This window comes from Rattus norvegicus, chromosome 17 (assembly GCF_021556685.1).
Source record: "Rattus norvegicus strain SHRSP/BbbUtx chromosome 17, alternate assembly SHRSP_T2T, whole genome shotgun sequence".
NCBI classification, from domain to species: domain Eukaryota; kingdom Metazoa; phylum Chordata; class Mammalia; order Rodentia; family Muridae; genus Rattus; species Rattus norvegicus.
The window spans coordinates 9376203-9403190 of record NC_141550.1 but is presented as its reverse complement, the minus strand read 5'-3'; the positions used below and the strand labels follow the sequence as shown (position 1 = coordinate 9403190).

The 26988-nt window shown below is 42.2% G+C and overlaps 1 protein-coding gene across 16 annotated transcripts in view; it reads left to right on the top strand.

Annotated features, from left to right (window-relative positions):
* The window catches only part of Nsd1 (nuclear receptor binding SET domain protein 1), a 114775-nt gene that overhangs the window by 22171 nt on the left and 65616 nt on the right, over nucleotides 1-26988 (top strand). For all 16 annotated transcript variants that reach the window (XR_015640750.1, XR_015640751.1, XR_015640753.1 and 13 more), the window contains 3 exon segments: nucleotides 3740-3875; nucleotides 12768-12940; nucleotides 18733-21283. Coding sequence is in view for 12 of the 16 variants with exons in the window: in XM_087590372.1 (XP_087446498.1) it covers nucleotides 3740-3875; nucleotides 12768-12940; nucleotides 18733-21283 (2860 nt within the window). In the remaining 4 variants the exon portion in view is untranslated.

The following is a 26988-nucleotide window of genomic DNA, read 5'->3' as shown; positions in this document are numbered from 1 at the left end:
GATTTATTTATTTAATGTATATATGAGTACACTGTAGCTGTCTTCAGACACACCAGAAGAGGGCATCGGATCCCATTACAAATGGTTGTGAGCCACCATGTGGTTGCTGGGATTTGAACTCAGGACCTCTGGAAGAGCAGTCGGTGCTCTTAACCTCTGAGCCATCTCTCCAGCCCCTCAATTGCTTTTTATGTCATTTATATTATTGCCATTTTTACAGTTTGAATCTTGTGGTATGTGTGTTCACATGTGAGTGCAGATACATGCGTGGAGTTCTGAGCGCAACCTTAGATCTTGCATCACTGATTGTCTAGACTAGCTGGCCAAGTTCCAGAGCTCTGCCTGGGCTGTCTGCTTTCCCGTGCTGGTACCTGGAACTCCAATTGCCCACTTCAAACTTGGACCCTCTCCTCAGCTTCCTAAATGCTAGGATTAAATATTGTACCACTGTGCCCTGTTCCCTTTAGATTTTTCTTTTTAAAGTAGGTGTACACCTTAAGTCTATCTACATATACTAACTTTATTCTGTTGTATTCACAAATCACATTTTATATTTCCATTCTTTAGTTAGTGGTCACTTGACCTTTTTTTTTTTATGCTTTTTTGACTGTATTTACAAACATTTACATATATTTGTCTGTGTGTTTCCATGCTTCTGTGTTTCCCTGTTTCCTTGGTATTGATGGCAGGCAAGTATTCTACCATTGAACTATATATACCCAAGCCCTGGCTTTGTATCCATTACTCTTGAATATATTTATGAGTATATAGTTATGAGTATAATTACTGGGTCATATGATTATTAATTATACTTACGAAGAAATTTTTTTTCCTTTTCTTTTTTTCGGAGCTGGGGACCGAGCCCAGGGCCTTGCGCTTGCAAGGCAAGCACTCTATCACTGAGCCAAATCCCCAACCCCAGAAATCTTTTTTTTTTCCATTAGAGACAAGATTTCTCTGTTCCCTGGAACTCACTCTGTAGACCTTGAACCTGCCTCTGCCTCCTGAATGCTGGGATTAAAGGCATGTGCCACTGTCACCTGCACTGAAGAAATCTTTTAATCTTTCAGAAAGAAAAGCATTTTTTTGTTAAGATTTATATACATGAATTTTGCCCACATGTATGCATGCTTACCATGTGACTACCAGGTGCCCACAGAGGTTAGAAAAGTGGTTCTTCCCCTGAAACTAGAATGAGTGGATGTGGTGTTGGAATCCAACCCTGGGTCCTCTATTCTGAGCCATCTCCAGCCTGGATCTTCTGGTCTCTTCACAGGGTATATTAAAGTTACCATTCTGATTTTCCCCACCAGGGCTGTGCTCTTGTTGTTCTGGTCGTAGGTCAGCACATTTATTTTTTGGCAATGTGTCTGAAAGTATGATGTAATCCATTTGTTACAGGTATATAAATAGAAGGCAGAACCAATTCCATATCCTCAATTATGGTTAGATTTCTCATAAGCAGTAACTGAGGTGTTATTGTTATCAATGATAAATGCAGTCATTAACAGTATGAACTTCAGTTGTCCTATCCAGCTTTGAATCCTGGTTCCGCCATTGAGTGAACCGATCCTGTTATTGTGTGTGCTGTTTAAGTGTGTTTGTACCTGGGGCACCTGTGCTTGGAGGCCAAAGGGGTCAGGTATCTTGTAGTAAATAAGTATACAAGTGTGCCTAAAGGAAATGCAGTGAGGATCATTGTGCTTGACAAGTTAGAAATACCAAGTAAACATTATTTACATTATTAAGACTTGAATAGGGCTGGAGAGATGACTCAGTGGGTTAAGAGCACTGGCTGCTCTTCCAGAGGCCCTGTGTTCAATTCCCAGCCACCACATGGTGGCTTACAACCATCTTTTATGGGATCAGATGCCCTCTCCTGGTGTCTCTGAAGAGAGCAACAGTGTATTCATAGACATAAAACTTAAAAACAAACTGACAAACTATTCTTTTGGTGGTGGTGGTGGGCGTTCAGATAGGGTTTCTCTGTCTCTGTAGCCCTGGCTATCATGGAACTGAATTTGTAGATCAGGCTGGTCTCAGCCACCGTCACCTGTTAACAAATTACAGATTGTATCAGAGATATATAGGTACCTGATTGATGAATAGGAATTGTAGTATCAATTAGATTTTGGCAAATAAAAAAATGTCTTTTCCTTTTCAGGCATTTTGTTTTTTGAGACAAAGTCTCATATAGCTCAGTCGGCTTGGAACTTAGAGTGCAGTAGCTGATCCTGGCCCTGAACTCTTGAGTCTCTGCACCATACAGGGTTCAGGCTTTAAAATCTCATAGTTCACAAACTTTGCAAGGCTGAGTTGACCGGCAAGTTGAATGGCTCCAAGGACTTTTTTAAAAGGGAAATTCTATATTTTCTACTGAATTCCTTAGTGACAAAACTGTCGTAGTTTCAGTTGAACTCAGTTTACATACATGGGTATTTTGAAGCATCCTAAGTCATTCTGTTTCACATGCATTCTGTGAAAGTCTTTTTTAAAATTTTTGTGGGTGTTTTGCCTTCATGTCTGACTGTACCAGTGTATGTTTGGTTCTGTAGGGTCCAGAAGAGAGCCTTCAACCCTCTGGAAGTCGAATTACAGATGGTTGTGGTCACCCCGTGCGTGCGTACGTGCGTATGTGCGCGCGTGCGTGTGCGCGCAATGGTGAAACCACAATCCTCCGGAATAGTGTATATGCTCTAATTGATCTTTCTCTCCAGTCCCAAGAGAAAGCAGTCTTTAGGTTGAAAGATAGGTTTTGAATAAGGGTATTATTTATCATTTACTTGGATTATTTTAATGAATTGATTTCTTATACTCTTTATGACCACTTGAGTACCAAGTTGATAGTTTCAGGCATTTATTTAGGAAGGAAGTTTAATCCGATAGAGGAACTCTCTAAGCACCTTTGAAGACACGGCCCTTAGGGTGAAATCACACTGTTTCGTATTCACTTGGACTAAAGAGGAAAGATTGTTTTTAGTCCTTCTAGTCTAGGTATTTTGGCCTCTGCAAAACACCTTAATATGTTTGCACCTTCTTCGACTATGTGGGACTGGAGTCTCAGGCTTGTGAAACACAAGCGTTCCTCTGAAGGCAGCATCTCTGCTTAGAGAGAGACATGGACCTGGGGCTGAACGGGGGCAATTAGATACCATATTTTTGGAGGAAAGATTCAGCCTGAGCATTCATTTATATTTATATTGTATTCTATTTGGATGTTGTTCAGAGTTGTACTGTGTAATATTTTGTATATGTTCCTTGTTTATTACGGGAAATATTTAGGTGTGTATTGGTATGAGTATAATATGACCTATACTTCTAGAGTTTGATTTGGTGTTGTTTGAGGCAGGGTCTCACTATATAGTCCTGGCTATCTGGAGCTCTGTGTGTAGACCAGGCTGATCTTGAACTAGTGATCTATTCTTGCCTCTTACCTCACAAATACTAAAGTTAAAGCCTTGTACCATCATGTGCCGCGTGGTTTTAGCATTTCATTTTCTTTCATCATAACCATTAATGACTAGAGCAGATTGGGGATTATTCTAAGGCCATGCTGTTCTGTGAGCAATCGGGGCAGGGAAATCGCACTGAGTCGTCCTCTCTCCAACATTAGAACAGGTGCCGCTGGCCCACTAGGTTTTCATTTTGTGTTTCTAGGCGTTGCTGTTCAGAATTCTAGTTGGCGGGTAATACTTGGAAGGTTTTTTATTCTTACTGATTCTCTATGTCTTGTCTAAAGTGTCACCCGAAGAAAAAGTCTACACCATTGAAATATGAAGTTGGAGATCTCATTTGGGCAAAATTCAAGAGACGCCCATGGTGGCCCTGCAGGATTTGTTCTGATCCATTGATTAATACGCACTCAAAAATGAAAGGTAATAACTTACAGTTGATTATTTGTTATATAAAATACAATGTGGAATCGTGACCTTATAGCTACTTTTAGTTTGAATGCGGGTTTCTGTCACTTAGCAGTACTACGTTCTCTTGGAGATATTTAGGAATTAACACCTTTCTCTTTTTTAGTTGTTTTTGAAGTTTGTTGAGATTGAGAAGTAGGTAGACCAGGCTAATAGTACTTGCCTAGAATTCCATGGAGTCAGGAGAAACATGGATTCCAGGACACCTACGTAGTGAGATTATATTTTAAATTTTAAGATCTCAGGGCAGTGGTGCACGCCTTTGATCCCAGCACTTGGGGGGCAGAGGCAGGTGGATCTCTGAATTTAAGGCCAGCTTGGTCTACAGAGTGAGTTCCAGGACAATCACTACTGTTATGCAAAGAAACCCTGTCTCAAAAAAACAAAACAAAACAAAAATCGCAGTTATTTTGTAGGTATACAATGGAAAATGAAAATTTAGTTTTTCCAATTAATGTATGTCTCTCCCCACCCCCCACTTTTTGGAAATGAGGTTTCATGTTTCTCAGGCTGGCCTTGACCTGTCTGACAACGTGCTCTTCCTCCACCCCCATGTGCTGGGATATCAGGTGTCTCCACCCAGTTTATGTGGTGCTGTCGTTTAGCCTGAGAGCATGTACATTGTAGGAAGGCACGTTACAAACTGAGGGTCATCTCTTTTTTTTTTTTTCTTTTTTTTTCCGGAGCTGGGGACCGAACCCAGGGCCTTGCACTTGCTAGGCAAGCGCTCTACCACTGAGCTAAATCCCCAGCCCCCGAGGGTCATCTCTTGACCTTAGACTATTTAATTAAGAATTTACATTGTGGGGGCTGGAGAGGTGGCTCAGTGGTTTATAGCACTGTCTGCCCTTACAGAGACCCTGAGTTCAGTTCCCAGCAACCAAATGGTGACTCACAACCATCTGTAATGGAATCTGATGCCCTCCTCAGGGTGTGTGGGAAGACTGATCACTCACACATAAAAATTAAATAAATAAGTATTTTTATAAAAGAAATGAAAAAATAATTTACATTGTCTTTAGCCAGAGAAATGGCTCGACGTGTTTGAAGTATAAGCCTGAAGATCTGAGTTGGTTCGTAGGGCTACATATGGTGGGGGAGAGAACTACCACAAGTTGCTATCTGACCTCCACATGTATGCTATCCATGCACAGACAGTAAATAAAAATGTTACAAAAATTTGGAAAAAAGTTTACATTGTCCAGAGTCAGTTTTTTTTGTGTATTTATATACTTTAGCTATCAAGTGTTTGATAATTTAAAGGCTAAAATAAAATAACTCATTTTGAAATCTTGCTGGCTAAGGCAGTTCATGCCCAGTGTGGCAGCACTCAGGGCAGTGATTCTCAACCTTCCCAGTGCTGCGACTCTTTAATACAGTTCCTCATCTTGTGGTGACCCCAACCATAACATTTTTGTTGCTACTTCATAACTGAGATTTGCTACTGTCATGAGTTGTAATACCAATATCGATATTTTCTAATGGTCTTAGGTGACTTTTGTGAAAGGGTCATTTGACTCCTAAAGGGGTTGTGACCCACAAGTTGAGAACCTCTGACTTTGGAGCTTGGAAGCTGGAGAGATCAAGGATTTCTAGGTCATCCTTTTATACCCAGTGAGTTTGAGGCCAATATGGGGTACATGAAACATTCTCAACTAGAAAGAATGACAAAAAAATCTTGATTTGGAATATTTTCTTTGATTATTGTTTGTTTTTCTTACTTGGTTTGCTACATTTGAAGCTAAGGTACTTTGAAAGCTAAGGTCTAAAACTTGATGTACTTATTTTAAAATAATTCATTTTTATAATGAATTAATTAAATTTTTATTATTAATTTTTATAATTATCTGTTATGTGTTGTTGAGAATGTGTCCCTGAGTGGAAGTGCTCTCGTAGGCCAGTAGCTTTGCAGCCCTGTGAGCTGCAGTTGTAAGGCTTGGGTTTTGGCTGTCTAACTCAGATGCCTATTTTTAATTTTTTGAAGACTAGAGTGTTACTATACAGTCTTGGTCTGGAACCTGCTTGGCTTCCAACTAGTGACCATCTTGCTTCGACTGCAGTATTATACTGTCCCAGAAAACAACCAAAGAGAAAAAAAGAAAAGTGAGATTGCTGAAGTTGATTTTATAGTTTAAGTTTTGAGACAGTTGTTAGCTGCCACGTGGTGCTGGGAGTTTGAACCTTGGTTTTCCTGAAGAGTGCTCTTTTTTTTTTTTTTTAAATTAACACCCCTCCCCCCTCCCCAGAGCTGAGGACCAAACCCAGGGCTTTGCTAGGCAAGCACTCTGCCACCAGCCAAATCCCCAACCCCCTAAAGAGTGCTCTTAATTGCTGAGCCATCTCTGTTTTTGAAGGATTTATTTTTATTTTCATTTTATGTGTTTTGCCTGCCTGTATGTATGTGTACCACATAGATACCCAGTGCCTGTGGAGTCTAGAGAGGGGCACTGGGAATTGGTGTTGTGGCTGGTGTTTACCTGCCATGTGCTGGGAATCAACCCTCAGTTCAGGTTCTATGTAAGAGCAGCAAGTACTCCTAATGGCTGAGTTACCTCATCAGTACTAGAATTGATTTTTTTTCAATTACTTTACCTGTGTTTGTAGGTTTTTTGTTTTGTTTCCTTTTTTAAAACATTTTTATTTATTTTTTTAATGACTTTCCTGGACAGATTCTCTGTGTAACAAGCACTGGCTGTCCTCACTTTGTAGACCAGGTTAGCCTCGCACTCACAGGACCTATCTGCTGCTTCCATCTGAGTCCTGGGATTGAAGGTGTGTGCCTGGCTGCCTTTTTAAAAAAATAAATAAATCTTACTCCATAGCTCTTGCTGTCTGCACCATCCTGTGTAGTCTGGGCTCCCACCTGACTCAGACGGCTGTCTGCCTCTGCTTCCCAGTCTGAGAGTGGTCTAAAGTGTGACGGTGGGACACTGACTGAAAGCATGGAGATGTGTGGGGATCCGTCTTACACTTCAGGGAGCTGAGGAAATCAGGGCAGGAACTCAAGCAGGGCATAACCCTGGAGGTAGGAACAAGCAGAAACAATGGAGGGGTTGCTTATTGGCTTCCTCGGCCTGCTTTCTCATAGCACCCAGGACCACCTGCCCAGGGATGGCACCGTGCACAGTGAGCTGATCGCTCCTACATTGATCACCGCTGGCTTCCTCACAGGCCAGCCTGGTGGGGCATTTTCTTTTCTTTTTTTTTTTCTTTTTTTCAGAGCTGGGGACTGAACCCAGGGCCTTGCGCTTGCTAGGCAAGCGCTCTACCACTGAGCTAAATCCCCAACCCCGGGGCATTTTCTTAACTGAGGTCTCCTTTTCCCAAACGGTCCAGTCCATGCCAGATTGACATTAAGTTAGCTATCTGTAACGGTCCACAAGTTTGAAGATTCAATTTTACCTTCTTACTTACTGTAGCTTTCTTTGTGTATGCTAATTGCATCCCGCTGTTTGTCAAACATAGGTTAAATTCTATCCCAGTACAATACAAAAAAAAACCCCAAAAACAAAAAAAAACCCACCTTGCTTATTATCCTTGTGGGAAATTAGAGTCCAGTAAAAAAGAATAGCTGCAAGCTAGTAACCAAATAGATAATGTCCTGAGAACCAGACCAAACAGTTTTTTTTCCCTCCATCTTTATTAACTTGGGTATTTCTTATTTACATTTCAATTGTTATTCCCTTTCCCGGTTTCCGGGCAAACATCCCCCTAATCCCTCCCCTTCCCCTTCTATATGGGTGTTCCCCTCCCCACCCTCCCCCCCATTACCACCCTTCCCCCAACAATCACGTTCACTGGGGGTTCAGTTTTAGCAGGACCCAGGGCTTCCCCTTCCACTGGTGCTCTTACTGGGCTATTCATTGCTACCTATGAGGTCAGAGTCCAGGGTCAGTCCATGTATAGTCTTTAGGTAGTGGCTTAGTCCCTGGAAGCTCTGGTTGCTTGGCATTGTTGTACATATGGGGTCTCAAGCCCCTTCAAGCTCTTTCAAACCTTTCTCTGATTCCTTCAACGGGGGTCCCATTCTCAGTTCAGTGGTTTGCTGCTGGCATTTGCCTCTGTATTTGCCTTATTCTGGCTGTGTCTCTCAGGAGAGATCTACATCCGGTCCCTGTCGGCCTGCACTTCTTTGCTTCATCCATCTTATCTAGTTTGGTGGCTATCTATGTATGGGCCACATGTGGGGCAGGCTCTGAATGGGTGTTCCTTCTGCCTCTTTTCTAAACTTTGCCTCCCTATTCCCTGCCAAGGGTATTCTTGTTCCCCTTTTAAAGGAGTGAAGCATTCACATTTTGATCATCCTTCTTGAGTTCCCTGTGTTCTGTGCTTCTAGGGTAATTCAAGCATTTGGGCTAATAGCCACTTATCAATGAGTGCATACCATGTGTGTTCTTCTGTGATTGGTTACCTCCCTCAGGATGATATTTTCCAGTTCCAACCATTTGCCTATAAATTTCATGATGTCATTGTTTTTGATAGCTGAGTAGTACTCCATAGTGTAGATGTACCACATTTTCTGTATCCATTCCTCTGTTGACGGGCATCTGGGTTCTTTCCAGCTTCTGGCTATTATAAATAAGGCTGCGATGAACATAGTGGAGCATGAGTCTTTGTTATATGTTGGGGCATCTTTTGGGGATATGCCCAGGAGAGGTGTAACTGCAGACCAAACAGTTTTAACACCTGCTAGGAACAGGGCCCTGTGACAGGGCCTTTGATACACAGTTCTGGGCTGTGTTTGTATTGTTTGCTTTTTCGTTTTTCTTCTTAATGATTCATTTGTACATTATGTGCACTGGTGTTTTGCCTGTGTGTCAGTGTGAGAGTGGTGGACTGCTTTGGAACTGTGTGTGTCAGTGTGAGAGTGGTGGACTGCTTTGGAACTGTGTGTGTCAGTGTGAGAGTGGTGGACTGCTTTGGAACTGTGTGTGTCAGTGTGAGAGTGGTGGACTGCTTTGGAACTGTGTGTGTCAGTGTGAGAGTGGTGGACTGCTTTGGAACTGTGTGTGTCAGTGTGAGAGTGGTGGACTGCTTTGGAACTGTGTGTGTCAGTGTGAGAGTGGTGGACTGCTTTGGAACTGTGTGTGTCAGTGTGAGAGTGGTGGACTGCTTTGGAACTGTGTGTGTCAGTGTGAGAGTGGTGGACTGCTTTGGAACTGTGTGTGTCAGTGTGAGAGTGGTGGACTGCTTTGGAACTGTGTGTGTCAGTGTGAGAGTGGTGGACTGCTTTGGAACTGTGTGTGTCAGTGTGAGAGTGGTGGACTGCTTTGGAACTGTGTGTGTCAGTGTGAGAGTGGTGGACTGCTTTGGAACTGGAGCTAAAGACAGTTTGGAGCTTCCGTGTGGGTGTTGGTAATTGAAGGACTTGAACCTGGATCCTCTGGAAGAAGAGCCAATGGTCTTAACCACAGCCCCATCTCTCTTTTTTTTTTTTTTTTCTCTTTTTTTCGGAGCTGGGGACCGAACCCAGGGTCTTGCGCTCGCTAGGCAAGCGCTCTACCGCTGAGCTAAATCTCCAACCCCATCTCTTAAGCCTTCTAGTGTTTGCTTTTTTAAAATATTTTTGAAAGATTTTATTATTTTTATTTATTCATTTTATATCTTTGAACATTCTTCTTGTGTGTATATATACACACCACATGTGGGCCTGACGCTTTCTGAGAATCCCATTGCATTTTAGAGAAATAAGCTCATGGCTGGTTAGTTCATGTCTTTTTTCCTATTTTTCCCTCTTTAAGTACTTGTGGTTTTGTTGTCTTGTCTTTCAGGTTTACTATGACAAGCTGTAATCGGTTGTGTTAAAAAAAAAAAACCCTTACTGAATGTTTGTGGTAATGACTCTGTTTACCCTGAGTCCTTATTACTCAACTTGGTTTGCTTTTGCTGCTTACTAGTAGCCCATGAGAGATGTTGTGGCATGTAATTTTAAAAATTGTGTGTGTTCATACATTTGCATGTATAGGTCCACATGCCATGGGGCTTGGTGTGGATGTCAGCAGACTTGGAGGGGTCCTGTCTCTCTCCCTCACTATGTTTCTTTGAGATTGAATTCAGACTGTCAGGCTTGGCCATATGTCTTTCTTTACTGCTTGATCTGTCTTGCCTGCCCCTTGTTCTTTTTTTCCAACTTTTTCTTTGAAAAATTTCATACCTATAGAAAATATAAGTATAAAATTAAAAACTATATACATTTAGATATAGCAATTACAGATTTATGGCAGTTCCTATTTGATATGAATGTAAAAATTAGTGTGGTATAGTATAGTATATAAAAATACGGGGGCTGGGGATTTAGCTCAGTGGTAGAGCGCTTACCTAGGAAGCGCGAGGCCCTGGGTTCGGTCCCCAGCTCCGAAAAAAAGAACCAAAAAAAAAAAAAAATACACTGTGTGTGTGTGTGTGTGTGTGTGTGTGTGTGTGTGTGTGTGTGTGTCCCCTTTTAGGTTAAGTATTTCAAATGATGTTGGAAAACACAAATTTGGGGGTCTGGGGGATGGCTCAGTCAGTAAAGTTCTTTCCTTTCAAAGCATGAGGACTTTTCAGTTCTCAGCACTCAGAGAATAATCCAGGCACTGAGGCGTGCTCTGTAACACCAGTACTGGTGGGGTAAAGTAGAATCTCAAAACTAGAATTATAAGTGACTGTTGGCCTTGGGAAATGAGAGCTGGGAATTGAAGTTGGGTCCCCTGAAAGAGCAGTGTGTGCTTTTAGCTTTGAGCCATCTCTTTCTGTTTTTGAGAAAGTTTCCTGTTTCCTAACAGTTTAATACCTTTAAAATTACTGTGTAATTAAATTTATTGTGTAAATTAAATTAAAATTATGGCCTTGACCTCTGGATTCACCTGCCTCTACTAACCTCAGCTTAGGTGCATTCTTTTAACTTTTTTTTCTTGAGACAGATTCTCGCTCTATAGCCCTGGCTGGCCTGAGACTCTTCTTTTTTTTTTTTTTTTTTCTTTTTTCTTTTTTCTTTTTTCTTTTTTCTTTTTTCTTTTTTCTTTTTTTCGGAACTGGGGACCGAACCCAGGGACTTGCGCTTGCTAGGCAAGCACTCTACCACTGAGCTAAATCCCCAACCCCGAGACTCTTCTATAGAGCAGGCTGGTTTTAATTTTATAGAGAGAGATCTGCTTGTCTCCCAATCGCTGGGATTAAAGGCACGTATGCAGCTCTTATTTTTAGATAAGGTCTCTTCTATAGCTCAGGCTGGCCTAGAACGTACTTTATAGTCCAGTCTGGCTTTGAGTCTTCTGCTTTGGGTCCCAGAGTTGTGGTATTAGAGGCATGATTCTCCCATGTCTGTCTCAGCTAGATCTTTTGATATTTAGTTTGAATTATTTCAGTCATTATTCTTTTTATAGAAGTTGTAAGTTAATGCTGATGTGGATGCTGATGGTGTGGGCTTCTCCAAGAGGTACTGATTCTTGTAATTCATACACTTTCGAGGCCAGGGCAGGGGAACTGTGAGCTAAGACCAGCCTATGAAGACCTTGCATCAAGGAAAATAAAGTTAATCTTTAAAAAGAGACTGTGTATGTGTGACTACATGTGCAGCTGTGTATGCAACATGTGTGGAGGTTATAGGACTTGTGGGGGTTTCTTCTTTGTACTAAGTAGGTCTTGGGGATTGAACTGGGAATTATTAGACATGGTGTAGGTGCTTATTTCTCTGACCCGTGCTGTTTGTTTCATAGATCATAGTGACTTTCAGCTGTGGGCTCCTTTGCTGTAGTTAAATGGTGCTGGTATCTAAGAACGTGGTTCATGTGGTCGGATTGTACCCACAGGGATTTATACATGTTAAGCATATATGTTTTGCTGACTGAGCTACATCCTCAGTCAGGGCTAGTCACTGTTCATTGTTGGATTGACCTCACTTCTCAGCCAGCTCATCACGGTTTTTATTTTTGTTTTGAGATGAAATCTTACTGACTTGGAACTGGCCCTGTACACCAGGCTGGCCTGCTTCTGCCTCCCACGTGCACTAGGATTAAAAATGTGCACCACCTTGCCTAGCCTACCTTTTTTTTTTTTTAAGATTTTTTTTTTTAATAGTGAAGGTGGTTTACCTGAACACTCCCATGTGTGCAGTGCCTGTGGAGGCCAGGAAAGGGGTATCAGAGCCCCTGGAACTGAAGGTCATGTTGGTAGCCACTATATGGGAGCTACAAACCAAACATTGGTTCTCTGAAAGAACAGCCAGCTTCCTTAATGGCTGAGCCCTGTGTCTATGAAGATTTAACTATGTATATGTGTGGTTGTCTGTGTGTGGGCAATGAGTGCACAAGCCTGTGGAAGTCAGAGTATTGGGTTCCTCAGAGCCGGAGTGATAGGCAATTGTGAGCCACTAGAGTTGGGCACGGGAACTGAATTCAGGTCCGCTGCAAGAGCTGTCCATGCTTTTACCTGCTGAGTTATCTTTAGCTCCTTAAAAGTACTTTGACTTACTTGTATGTTTGTTTGAGGGTGTGCACAGAGGGCAAAAGGTGTTGGATCTCCTGAAGCGGCGTTAGAGAGATTGTGAGCTGCCTGATTTGAGTGCTAGGGACTGAACGTGGGTATCTGGAACACAGAATCGCTCTTAACGAGATGCTGAGCCACCTCTCCAGCTACATCTGCTTTTGGGCTCTTAAATGCTCAGCAAGTGCTTTAACAGCTCTCCTCCCATCGTGGGTTTGCTGGACGCCAAACTCAGGTTGAACTCAGGTTGTCAGATGTGGTGCCAGCTGTCTTTACCTGCCGAACAGTCTAGGCTCCTATGGCAATAGGAGGTTTGGCTATTCTTGTGATGGTGAGTACTCATCCTTTTGAAGAAATGACACTTTCTTTTTCATTTTTATCTAGTTGCCAATAGGAGGCCATATCGAGAATACTACGTGGAGGCTTTTGGAGATCCTTCTGAAAAAGCCTGGGTGGCTGGAAAAGCAATCGTCATGTTTGAAGGCAGACATCAATTTGAAGAACTACCTGTCCTTAGGAAAAGAGGGAAACAGAAAGAAAAAGGATATAGGCATAAGGTAAAGACAATATATAAACAAAAGAATCTCAAAAATTCATCTTCCTGTGGGTTGGCTTATGGAAGAAGCAGTGTTAATAGATTTGGAATATACTATTACCTTCAGTTAACAGGGTATTTACAGAAATAATAGCTAGAAAGTAGCCTATTTGGTAGGCATTAGCTGTGCCTAGTTTTTATACAACTTTACACAGAAGGGATTCTGTCTAACTCTGACTTAGCAAAGAGGTAATGGACACTATTATGGAGTGACCAGTCTTCTTTGATTGTCTTTTTTGTTTTTTGAGACAGAGTTTCTCTGTATCGCCCTAGCTGTCCTGGAACTCACTCTGTAGACCACGCTAGCCTCAAACTTAGAGGGTTCCACCTGCCTCTTAAGTGTGAGACTAAAGGCCTGCACCACCACTGCCTGGCTTCTTTGGCTAGCTTCTTTATGTACATGAGTCCACTGTCGCTGTCCTCAGACACATCAGAAAGGGGCATCAGATCCCATTACAGATGGTTGTGAGCCACCATGTGTTTGCTGGGATTTGAACTCAGGACCTCTGGAAGAGCAGTCAGTGCTCTTAACCACTGAGCCATCTCTCCAGTCCCTTTGGTTAATCTTTTATGTAAGAAGAAAGGGATTGTTAGAATGAGGGTTAAGGATGTAGCTTACTGGAAGAGTTCTTGCCTACTAAGCATAAATCCCTTGTTTTTATCCCTAGGAGTGAACAGGAAAATGAAAAGAATAAAAAGGGAATATTGTGCTTACCCTTGTTGGTTGGTTGGGTTTTAGACGGGTCTTGTTCTGCATTTTGGACTGTGCTTTAACATAGGCTTGCCTGCCCACACTCTCCAGGTGCTGGGATCCTTGAGATGTTCCTATAACGACTTTGAGACGGTGTTTCAGTAGTTTTAATTCTTTTGGGTTTTGCCAGTTTTTATTTTGTAGTTTCATTCCTGGTTATACTTTACTCATGAACATTTCTCTTTGTGTGGTGGACTTTGTCTCCTTTTGTTGCTCTAGGCAGGGTCTCCTGTTGAATGGCAGTCTCAGACTCAACAGCTCTCTTGCCATAGTCCTCAGGAATGCTGGGAAACAGGCGTGTGCCACCATGCGTTTGTTTATGTTAATAAAACATAGCATGTTATGAATCATTTGCTTAGGTTTATGAACATTTTTGTTTTTGAGACAGGGTCTCTTTAGCCCTGTCTGTCGTAGAATCTGCTAAGTCAGTGTGCAGTCCATGTTGGCTTGTGAACTCCGCCATCTGCTCGCCCCAGTCATGGAGTGAGTGCTGGCAGGAATGGCATTTGCCGTTCAGCCCACCCAAAAGGTGGTGGTTTGTTGTTTTTGTAATGTGGATGACCTTGAACTCATGGTCCTCCTACTGCCACCCTCCAAGTGCTGGATTTCAGAATTACATCATCACCTTTAATTTATATGGTGCTGGGAATTCAACACTTGTATCTTTTGCTTGATGCTTTGTTACAGTTTGCTGAGAAGAAAAGTTCAGTTTCTTTTGTTAAAAATTGTGTGTGCACATGTGCATATTTGAGACAGGGTCTTGCTCTGTAGCCCTATCTAACCTTGCTCTTTTGTTAAAATACAAGTTGCAAACTTGTCATTCATTGTCTTTTTTTTTTTTTCTCTGTGTGTCTGTCTCTGGTGTCAGTCCATTCATGCCCTCCACCCCATGTTGGGCATTGGATCCAGGGCCTCAGGCCGTCAGGGAAGCACCAGTGGTTGAGCTACATCATCAGCCCTTGCTCTTTTGTTTTGTGAAGCTGAAGCTCCACCCCTAAACCATAGTTCCTATTCCTTTTTCCTACTAGTTCTCACAGTTATCATTCTCTGTCCCTGTGGTCTCACTCTGTGTTACAGTCATTCAGTTGATTAGTTGATAGGCTCTTGCTGTTTTTCCCCAACTAACTGTCAACTCCTGGGCTCCTGTCTCCTGAGTAGCTGGGACTATAGGTACACAACACTTAAGAGTTTGGGTGCTGATACAAAACATTCTGACCAAGAAGCAAGTTGGAGGGGGAAAAAAGTTTACCCCACTGACACGTCCACAGCACTGTTTACCATTGAAGAAAGTGAGGACAGGAACTCAAATAGAGCAGGAACTGATGCAGAGACAGTGCCAGAGCATGAGAGGGAAGATGGGGTGGCGGGAGGTGCTTACTGGTCTGCTTCCTTATAGAATCCAGGACTACCAGCCCGAGGATGATACCATACCCAATGAGTTGAGCCCAACCCTACTGATCACTAGTTGAGAAAATGCCTTACAGCTGCATCTCATGGAGACACTTCCTGAGCTAAGGCTCCTCTCTTTCTGATGACTCCAGCTTCTGTCAAGTTGTCAGAGAAGACCAGCCAGTACAGTTGACACACAAACACATCACTATTAAGGATAGTGATCCCTTCCTTCTTATTCATCCCCAAGATCTCACATAAATAAATAGTAATAAATCTAATAAATAAATAAACCAAATTATTACTTCAAGAGCGAAAAATGAGGGCACAAACAATCAAATCAAAGCAAAACCAAACTCCAACCATCCGGTATCTGGGATCCACTCATGGTCTTCTGGGATCCTCCAAAGGGCTTAGGGTCAGTTCTCTGGTTCTGCCCTCTGTAGCACACTCGTTTGACTTCTAGACTCCAGCTGGCTCTACACCACTGCTGCTGCTATTCTTGGTGGTCATCCCATGGTACTGGCATCTCCAGAACGCTGGGGTCTTCTACAACTGGGCTACACTTTCACTAATGGCCGCATTGAGGCTCTTTTTTTTCATGGTGCCAAACTTCAACTTCTTCACATGACCCCCTCTGTCCTGGACCTTCAACTGCCACTAAGGCTGCAACTTCACCAATGGCCTCTCACAGTGCCAGTCCTCAGCTGCTCTTCATGAACTCTATGCCTTCCCAAACCACCACTATCTAGGTGACTCTTGCATATCACAAAGTCTGGGTGCCAGCACGAGGAACAGCCTTGGCTGCCTCTGTGAGCTTAGGAAACACTTCCCAGATTTTACCTCAGTGATGCTGAGGTAAAAGATCACTAATTCCTTAGCTCTAGCTAACCAGCATCAGTTATCCCAGTAATTCAAGGTTTCACTTTAGTGGTGCTAGTATCTTGTTAAATGTGGCTGGCTCTGCAGCCCCAGCTGATCCGAGTGACAGATTTAATTTAAAATAGCAGACGGCCTTGACAGTATTTAAATTTGTCTGAAGCTTCACAAGCCAGGCCTTCCATATTCTACACTGCTCTCAACATTCTTATCATTCAAGGTCCTATGGAACACCCCACTGAGCTCTTAATACTCTGTGGCTCTTCTAGTCCAAAGTTCCAGAGTCCTTCCACAACCTCCCAGAATATGGTCAGGCCTGTTACAACAATACCCACTAAGCTGGTACCCTCTTGTCTTAAGAGTTTTTGTTGCTGTGACAAAACACCATGATCAAAAAGCAAGTTGGGGAGGAGAGAGATTATTCTGCTTACACTTCTACACACAGCACTATTCATCGCTGTGAAGGAAGTCAGGACAGAAACTCAAACAGGGCAGGATCCTGGAGGTGTGAACTGATGCTGAGGCAGTGTGAGAGGTGGAGTGCTGCTTACCGACTTGTTCTCCATGACCTGCTCGACCTGCTCTCTTATAGAACTTAAAACCACCATACATAGAGCTGGCCCCACCCACAGTGTGCTGGGCCCTCCCACATTGATCACTAATTGAGAACATGCCTTATAGCTGGATCTCATGGAGGCCTTTCTTCAACTGAGGCTCCATCCTTTCTGATGACTCTAGTTTGTGTGAAGTAGACACGCAAAACCAGCCGGTACAAACCTTGCCCAGTTTTCATAGTAAATTGTATAAGAAATAGTTCTTTAAACTGGGTGTGTTTGTTGATGCTTATAATTCCAGCATCTAGAAAGCAAAGGCTGGAGGATCACTGCAAGTTTGAGGACAGCCTGGCCTACATAGTAGACACTCTGCCCCAGTCAAGGTTTTAGAACAAGACTCTACAAAAAGCAAAGGGCACGAGTTCTTAGATTGTTGCTTCCCCCAGTGTATGTAACTACTTTTATACCGTTTTTTTCCCTAATCATATTTTGGATAATTCAGAGTTAGTGACAAACTTGAACTGTCATTTATAACAAGTATATGGGATTTGTCCTCATCTCTGAAGTCAGTATAGCCGCTGTACTTTAGAGCTATTCTAATGTTTAGAATTACCAAACACTCCCACAGTGTGTGCAGTTGTCTGGATGAAAGGGCTTACTTGCTTCTCGCCACCGTTCACAGTGCGTAGTCGTGGGTAGGGGTCAGACTTTGTCTTGAGTTTTAGCTGTGTAGATTCATTGGCTCTCTTTAGAAGAATTCACTAGGACTTTTCTGTTTTGGAAACCTGATGTACTTTTATCACTAACATTAACACAGATATATGTGTGATTATGTCTGAAAGAGACTAAGTGTTAAATAGTATAGTACCTTCCAGCAGGAAGCTACCATTCTAGCGAGCCTTATATTTTACATATGTTGGCAAGCCTTCTAAGTGTTACATATTTGTGACTAGTAACTGGCAGGTAGAATCTTGCAGGTAGGGATCCAGGGACGGAAGGCTCTGGGAAAAATATGTTTCAAGTCTGAATGTCTTGATGCATTTTGGGTACCCATTTTGTTTTGTGTCTCTGGATAAAGTGATTATGCCCTGAAGAGAACTTGGTTATGCTCCAGGTCATAAGTATAGAAGAGCTCTGGTTGCTTAAGTGATAGGTAGCACTTCAGGTTTCAGGTCCTGTGGGGCACCTGACCCTTCATTCCTTGTCTCCGTCCTCCATGCTTCTTTTTGAAGCATTGCTTGCCTACCTGCCTCTCTTTGTATGCAGTTGAGCATATGTGTGCTTGTGCCCTTTCTCATTATTTTATTCTAAGGTGTAAATATGGAGGAAATGTAATGTTACTACTTTCAATTGAAGTTTGTAGCCCCTCAGTTTTGCTGATAAGTGCCAAGAGTGTGGTGATTTTTATGAGTATTTTTCTAGTTCAATATTTGTTTATTTTTGCTTTTCCAAGACTGGATTTCTCTGTGTTACTCTGGCTGTTCTAGAACTCGCCCCGTAGACCATGTTTGCCCCAAACTCAAGGATCCACCTTCCTCTGCTTCCCAAGTGCTAGGGTTAATAGTGTGCATCACCACATCTAGCATAATTGGTGATATCGATAACAGCAGTGTGTGGAATCCTTGGTAGGCAAGTTGTGGTAAACTCACACTAATGTTGGGCATTGAAGAGCTAGGCGTGGTATCTGCACGGACAACCCCACTCAGCTACAAGCTGGACGGCCTTGTTTCCTTTTCTGGGGGAGTGGGGTTGGGGTTGGGCTGCCTGGCTTCAGAAAGGAGACTTTGAATAAGAACAGCAAGTTTTTCAAGGAGTAGTAGTGGATGTATTTGATCCCAGTATGTGGGAGGCAGAGGCCAGCCTGATCTACCTCCACAATGAGTTCCAGGACATTGAGATCTGCATAGTGAGACCCTGTCTTGAAAAACAAAAGCAAAACAGAACAGTAAGATTTTAAGTTGATTCTGCTTTGAGATGTTTTTATCTTCCCGTTTTTCCTCCCTCCCTCCCTCCCTCCCTCCCTCCCTCCCTTCCTTCCTCCCTCCCTTCCTTCTTCTCTCCCTCCCTCCTTCCCTCCCTTCCTTCCTCCCTCCCTCCCTCCCTCCCTCCTTCCCTCCCTCCCTTCCTTCCTCCCTTCCTTCCTTTGAATGAATGATATTCTTATTTTCCTTTTAATTTAAGGTTCCTCAGAAAATCCTGAGTAAGTGGGAAGCCAGTGTTGGCCTTGCTGAGCAGTGTGATGTCCCCAGAGGACCTAAGACCCAGAAGTGTGTCCCCAGCTCGGCCAAGCTGGACAGCGAGGAAGACATGCCATTCGAGGACTGTGCAAACGATCCTGATTCAGAACATGACTTGTTGCTTAATGGCTGCTTGAAGTCTCTGGCTTTTGATTCTGAGCATTCTGCAGATGAAAAGGAAAAGCCCTGTGCCAAGTCTCGAGTTAGGAAAAGCTCTGATAATATAAAAAGGACTAGTGTGAAAAAGGGCCTCATGCCATTCGAAGCACAGAAAGAAGAACGGAGGGGGAAGTCTCCAGAGAACCTTGGCCTAGACTTTCTCTCTGGGGGTGTATCTGATAAACAGGCTTCTAATGAACTTTCCAGGATAGCAAACAGCCTCACAGGGTCTAGCGCCGCACCAGGACAGTTCCTCTTTTCCTCGTGTGGACAGAACACTGCTAAGACAGATTTTGAGACTCCAAATTGTGATTCTTTATCAGGTTTGTCTGAAAGTGCTTTAATCTCTAAACATTCTGGAGAGAAAAAGAAACTCCAACCAGGCCAGGTCTGCAGCTCAAAAGTACAGCTCTGCTATGTTGGAGCTGGTGATGAGGAAAAGCGAAGTGATTCTGTCAGTGTGTGTACCACTTCTGATGATGGCAGCAGTGACCTGGATCCTACAGAACACAACTCAGAATTCCATAAAAGTGTCCTCGAAGTTACAGATGCGTTGGATAAAACAGAGAATGCTTTATCCATGCACAAAAATGAAACAAAGTATTCTAGGTATCCTGCCACAAACAGGGTAAAAGAGAAACAGAAATCCCTTATTACTAATTCACATACAGATCACTTAATGGATTCTACCAAGACAGTGGAGCCTGGAACTGCTGAGATATCTCAGGTCAATCTTTCTGATCTTAAAATCAGTAGTCCTATTCCCAAACCCCAACCAGAATTTAGAAATGATGGTCTCACTACAAAATTCAATGCACCGCCAGGCATTCGTAGTGAAAACTCACTGACAAAGGGTGGGCTTGCAAATCAAACTCTGTTACCTTTGAAATGCCGACAGCCCAAGTTCCGGAGTATAAAATGCAAGCATAAAGAAAGCCCAACTGCTGCAGAAACCTCAGCTACGAGTGAGGACCTCAGTTTGAAATGCTGTTCTTCTGATACCAACGGCTCTCCTATGACCAGCATATCCAAAAGTGGGAAAGGAGAAGGACTAAAACTACTGAACAATATGCATGAGAAAACCAGAGATTCGAGTGACATAGAAACAGCAGTGGTGAAGCATGTGCTGTCAGAATTGAAGGAGCTCTCTTACAGATCATTAAGTGAGGATGTCAGTGATTCTGGAACATCCAAGTCATCAAAGCCGTTGCTGTTTTCTTCTGCTTCTAGTCAGAATCATATACCCATCGAACCAGATTACAAGTTTAGCACATTGCTAATGATGCTGAAAGATATGCATGATAGTAAGACGAAGGAGCAAAGGTTGATGACTGCTCAAAATGTGGCTTCCTACCGCACTCCCGATCGCGGGGACTGTTCTTCTGGTAGTCCTGTAGGAACATCAAAGGTTTTGGTGTTAGGAGGCTCCACACACAATTCTGAAAAACCTGGAGATAGCACTCAGGACTCAGTTCGCTTGAGTCCTGGTGGGGGTGACTCTGCATTGTCTGGAGAATTGTCTTCTTCCCTATCCGTCTTACCTTCTGACAAAAGAGATCTTCCTGCTTGTGGTAAAATTCGCTCTAACTGTATCCCAAGGCGCAACTGTGGCCGAGCAAAGCTATCACCCAAATTGAGAGTAACAATTTCAACCCAGATGGCAAAACCTTCAGTAAACCCAAAAGCCTTAAAGACTGAGCGAAAGAGAAAGTTGAGCCGACTTCCAGCTGTGACACTTGCAGCTAACGGACTGGGAAACAAAGAAAGTGGAGGCTCAGTGAATGGCCCATTGAAGGGTGGGGCTCAAGATCCTGCTAAAGAAGAGCCCCTTCAGCAAATGGACCTCTTAAGAAATGAAGAGACCCATTTTGATAGCAAGGTTAAACAATCTGACCCTGATAAAATTCTTGAAAAAGAACCTTCTTTTGAGAACAGAAAAGGCCCAGAGGTGGGCTCTGAAATTAACATTGAGAATGATGAACCCCATGGTGTTGACCAAGTGGTCCCTAAAAAGCGGTGGCAGCGCTTAAACCAAAGGCGCCCTAAGCCTGGGAAACGTGCGAGTAGATTTAGGGAGAAAGAAAACTCTGAGGGTGCTTTTGGAGTCTTACTTCCTGGTGACCCTGTGCAGAAGGGCCGGGATGATTACTTAGAACAAAGAGCTCCTCCTACAAGCATACTCGAGGACTCAGCAGCAGATCCCAATCACGTTAGCCACTCAGAATCAGTTGGGCCTCGGCTGAATGTTTGTGATAAGTCCAGTGTCAGCATGGGCGACTTAGAAAAGGAGACGGGAATTCCCAGTTTGACGCCACAGACCAAGATCCCTGAGCCAGGTAAGGACTATGTCTGGTAAAAAGGGAAGATAATTTGTTGATAATGTTGCTTTTCTGACAAAGTTGCCCTTTCGAAGACCCTGGGTCTGTTTGTTGTAATGGAACATGTTACAAACTTAGGGCCCGAGTTATCACTTCAGTAAGAAATGGTTTTATTTAGAAGACTGATATTTAAATCTGGGGTATCTGTATTTTCAAACTTTTTAGTTTTATTTAAGATCTCAGTGGATGTTCAGCAGTATGCTGTTAATTTCTTACCAGAAGCCTTTTTTCCTTTTTGTAAGTCCCGACAATTTTTTTTTTCCTTTCGTTTCTTAGAAAGTTAGCTGACATTTTGGGATTGAGGAGGTTGTAGACCTAAAAATTTAAGTGTAGTCATTAGTGTAATACTAGTAGTAAAAAGACTGGAAATAGGTTTCCTCTGATCACAATTTAAGAGGATGCACATTTTTATAAAGGTAAGAGAAATGTGCTAAGAAATCCTATCCTGTGGTTACCTTCTCACTCTGTTGCTTTGAGACAGTGTCTCTGTCCTCCTGGCTTGGCTGTCACAGATTTATTTATTTATTTATTTATTTATTTATTTATTTATTTATTTATTTGATGGGGAGAAGTTTAACATCTCTTGCAATGCTCTTTTACTGTTTTTGCTCTTGATACTCTTTTGTTAGGGGTCGTAGCCAGGAAACTGCTGTCTGTCTCAGGGCGCTTTATTGTTTTGGGTCTGGTGCCTGTTTGCTTTGTTGTTAATTGTTTTGTGTAGTGGAAGACAAAGGCCCCGAATTCTCTTGATATGGATATACAATTCTCCCAAAATAGTTTGTGGAAGAAACTGTACTTTTCTCATTGCTGTCATCTTGCTTCAGCCTCCCCGGAGTGCTGGGATTCTAGATGCACACAAGGTGTAACATGCTCCACTTCGGAAGTTTGAGAATGTCGAGCTGCTTGGCCAGTGCCCCAGTAAACTGTAGGCTTCATAGCCTTTGTTGTTTTACATCTTATCCCTATTATCTTCAGTCCTGTGTGTTCCAGTGTGTGGACATGAGTGCAGTCTCAACAGAGGTGAACATGATAGAGTTCAGCCACCTGATGTGGGTGCTGGGAATCCAACTTGGGTCCTTTGTAAGAGCAGAACACGCTCTTAACTGCTGAGTCATCTTTCCTTTGTTTTTGGTTTCTCTGTAGCTTTGACCTTCCTAGAACTGGCTCTGTAGACCTGCCTATTTGCCTTCTGAGTACTGCACGAGCTCAACTTGGTTTGGACTTTTGTAATGATTCATATCATTCATTCAGTCTTGGACTGACTATTTCAAGGACTTTATTCAGTTCTCTGGATTGTCTAGTTATGGATAGTTCTTAATGATATCAGTTGAAATATGATTTAAGTCCCTTTTTCTCCATGATGCTAAGAGCTTGTTAGATAAAGCCTTAGAATGGCTCAGCTGTAAGAGTGCTCACTGCTTTTGCAGAGTACCAGAGTTAGGATCCTAGTGCACATATGTGGAGTGTATCAGAACTATCTGGAACTTCAGCTCCAGGGATAGAAAACACCCTTCCGGCTTCTGCAGACACTTGCACTCACATGCACACATGGTGTGTGTGTGTTTGTGTGTATGTGTGTGTGTGTTGTCATGTTGTGTGTCCTTCCTCCCCACCCATAATTCATTTAAAAAATTGAATATATGTGTATTGTTACACAAGTTAATGAAAAAAGAGGCCATGAATTTAAAAGAGAGCAAGGAGCGGGTATATGGAAGGATTTAGAGGAGGGAAATAATGTAATTATAATCTCCAAACATAAATAATTTTTTAAAATGGATTACACTTTTTAAAAAAATTCTACTTGGCACTTAAAAGTATTTTTCCCTTTTGATATTAGGAAACCAGCCTAAGGCCTTGATATTGGCAAGCCATTAGTTGGTATGCCCTCCTAGCTTCTGATTTTTACTGTTGTTTCTTGTATTTTCTGTCTTTTATTTCTGCTGTACTTTTTTCCTTCCGCTAACTTTGGATTAAATATAGTTTTTATATCTTAGGCTGTTTTGGAACTTGCTATGCTGGCTTTCTGTTTGTAGATAGATATTCCTTCCTGTATCTACTTTCTGAGCACTGGAGTTATTGAAGATGTAGGTCACTAAACTTAATCCCTTCCCCCACTGTTAAAATTAAAAATAACAAAACTCTGTGTGTGTGTGTGTGTGTGTGTGTGTGTGTGTGTGTGTGTTTGCACAAATGTACTGTATGTCTGTTAACTGCTGAACTATCTATCCATCTTCAGAACCTGGCTTTAAAACAAACAAAAATCATAGGCAGTTACAAATATAAATATTCTTTTTTTTTTAAAGATTTATCCATTTATTATATATAAGTACACTGTAGCTGTCTTCAGATACACCAGAAGAGGGCATCGGATCTCTTTACAGATGGTTGTGAGCCACCACGTGGTTGCTGGGAATTGAACTCAGGACCTCTGGAAGAGCAGCCAGTGCTCTTAACCGCTGAGCCATCTCTCCAGCCCCATAAATAATTCTTTTTAGTACTACTTTTGCTGAATACCGTAAACTTCAGTCTGTTGTATTTTTTTTTTAAAGATTTATTTATTTATTATATATAAGTACACACTGTAGCTGTCTTCAATACACCAGAATAGGGCATCGGATCTCTTTACAGATGGCTGTGAGCCACCATGTGGTTGCTGGGAATTGAACTCAGGACCTCTGGAAGAGCAGTCGGTGCTCTTAACCGCTGAGCCATCTCTCCAGCCCATCTGTTGTATTTTTATTTGACTCAAAATATTTCTTTTTTTTTTTTTTTTTTTCGGAGCTGGGGACTGAACCCAGGGCCTTGCGCTTCCTAGGCAAGCACTCTACCACTGAGCTAAATCCCAAACCCGACTCAAAATTTTTTTTTTTACCCAATGGTTTCTCAGAATTCAGTTTTATTGCCATACATGTATAAATTTTAATCGTTTTGTACTGTCAAGGTTTCTGCTTTCTTCCCATAGTGGCTGATAACAATAGTGTTTTTAGTCTTCATAAATTTTTTATGACGTTGTGTGAACATGATGTATTTTGGGGGCTATTCTCTGTTCACTTGGTGTTTGGTGGCGCGCGCGCGTGTGTGTGTGTGTGTGTGTGCGTGTGTGTGTGCGTGCGCGCGCGCGCTGTGTTCAAGTCTAGTTATCATCTTGTGCTTTTTGGGTGGTTGCCCTATTTTTAAAAATGCACAGATATGTCTGTCAGCCCCAGCACACGTGTGGAAGCTGACTGTTTGTCAGCTGCCTGTTGCCTGTTATCATGTCGCTTTGCAGCAAGTGCCTTTATTACCCACTGAGCAATTTCTTTGACTTTCCCCACCCCTCCTTCAAGACATGTTCTCATTCTGTAAGCCAACTTGGCCTGGGGCTCACTGGCCTCTAAGGTAGGCTGGTCTTCACCTGTTTTAGATGCAGTGCTAGGATTATAGGTGTTAGTCAGCATGCCTGGCTTGTTTTTGATACAGGGTCAAATGTTCTAGTCAAGTTGGCCGGAACTCAGTGTGGAACTCAGACTTTAAATCTAGATAGTCTTACTGTCTGAACTACCCTAGGGTTGGGGGATTATAAAAACTAGCCACCATCCCTGATTGTCCTCTCAGTTGTTATAAAGTGGTGTTGTAATTGCTTTGTCTAACTGTGACTGTCTGTCTTCAGTTCTGTCAGTGTCTCTCATGTCTTTGAGCACTGTGATATCAACCTTTAAGTTTATTTCATCATCCTTCAGTTTCTGTCTTTGTGATGAAGTATATTTTGTTTGCTATCTCTGCTATCTTTTGTTTTCATTGAGATAAATACGATTATTTTATTTTACTTTGTTTATTTAGTAGGAACAGGGGTCTTACTACGTAGCCTTGGCTCTCCTGGAATTCACTATACAAACCAACTGTTTTTTGGTAGGATCTCACTATTTAGTCCTGACCGCCCTGGAACTCTTAATAGACCAAGCTGGCCTTGAATATGCACGGATCCTCCTGTCTCTACTCCCTGAGGCTTGGACACATGTGGCTGGTGTAATTATATTTTTATGCTTTTGTCAGCTAAATTCTTTACCAGAATTATGTTCTTACTTTTAAAGCCTTACAGTCGTCAATATATAAATACTGTGGGCAACAAACTTCATTTATTTTTATATGCTGTCTAGTGTCTTTTTAGTTCTGCTTTTAGATGGGGAACTACCTCAACTTTTGTCTGTCTAGAAAAGTCGTCTTCAGTTTTGAAAGGCAGTTTTGCTGGATAGAATGTTGGCTTGCAGTTTTTCTCTTTCAGCACTTTGAATGTATTCTTTTAGTTCCTTCTGGTATGTGAGAATTAAGATATATATAACATAAAACATGAGTCTTACATGTGATGAGTTGTTTTTCTTGGTGGGTTTTTTTTTTTTTTTTTTTTTTTTTTGGTTCTTTTTTTTCGGAGCTGGGGACCGAACCCAGGGCCTTGCGCTTCCTAGGAAAGCACTTTACCACTGAGCTAAATCCCCAGCCCCTCTTGGTGGTTTTAATATTCTCTTTGTTCAAAGATTTTGAGGCAGGATGTGGTGATAGACACCTTTAAATCCCAGCACTTAGGAAGCGGAGGCAGGTAGATGTCTGAGTTTGAGACCAGACTGGTTTACAAAGTGAGTCCAGGTCAGCCATACATAAGTACGTACGTACATACATACATACATACGTACATACATACATACATACATACATACATACTTACTGTGATGGATCACAGTATGGTCTTCCATTCCTTATATTTTGGGATATTATACTTAGGACCCTTATATGTGCTAGGCAATGCCAGTATTTTGGAGTCCTTTGAACTGTAATTCCCATGTCCTCTTCTTCCTCAGACCTGGGAAGTCTTTTCAAGCTAGCTTTCAGTCTTTTTTCTTACTCAACATTCTATCCAGCAAAACCGCCTTTCAAACATTATGTAGTCTAATTGATGCGCTTGAAGATGTCGTGTATTTATATTTACTATTTCTTTGACTGTATGATTTTTTTTTTTTTCCAGAGCTGGGCCTTGCGCTTGCTAGGCAAGCGCTCTACCACTGAGCTAAATCCCCAACCCCTTGACTGTATGATTTGTAATTAGTTGTTATTTTTATTTATTTATTTTAAAGAAGGGTGCAGTGGTAAGTGTTGTAAACTTGACAAGATCTAGACTCAACTGGGAGATGGGTTTCTGGATGTCCTGTGAGGGATTTTCTCGAATACTTTAGTTGGTGTGGGAGGGCTCTTGGGACCTGAACTCTGTAAGTGAAAAGAACAGGCTGGGCCTTCGCAGCACATATTCACCAAGCTGTGAATGTGATATGACTAAGCACTTCCATTCCTGCTGCCTTGAATTGTATGTAAGCTATAAGATTTTGAAGCTCTTTTTCCTTTGTCTTTTGTTGGGGTGTTTTCCTACAGCACCAGGAAAAGAAACTAAGGAACAAGCTGTGGTAGGGTGCTAGGATTGAACCCTGGACCTCATCTATTCTAAGTAAGCACTCTTATCCTAGGAAGACGCCCAGCCCTACAGTCTTTCTTTATAGTTTTCTGATTTTCTTTTTCTCCTGCTTGATCACATTTTGTATTGAATTTCTCTAGTAAATTTTATTTCAGTTCTGTTCTTTAGCTGCAGGGGGTTTGTTTGTTTGTTTGGATTTTCCCTGTGGCAATATTTCTTTTTTTAA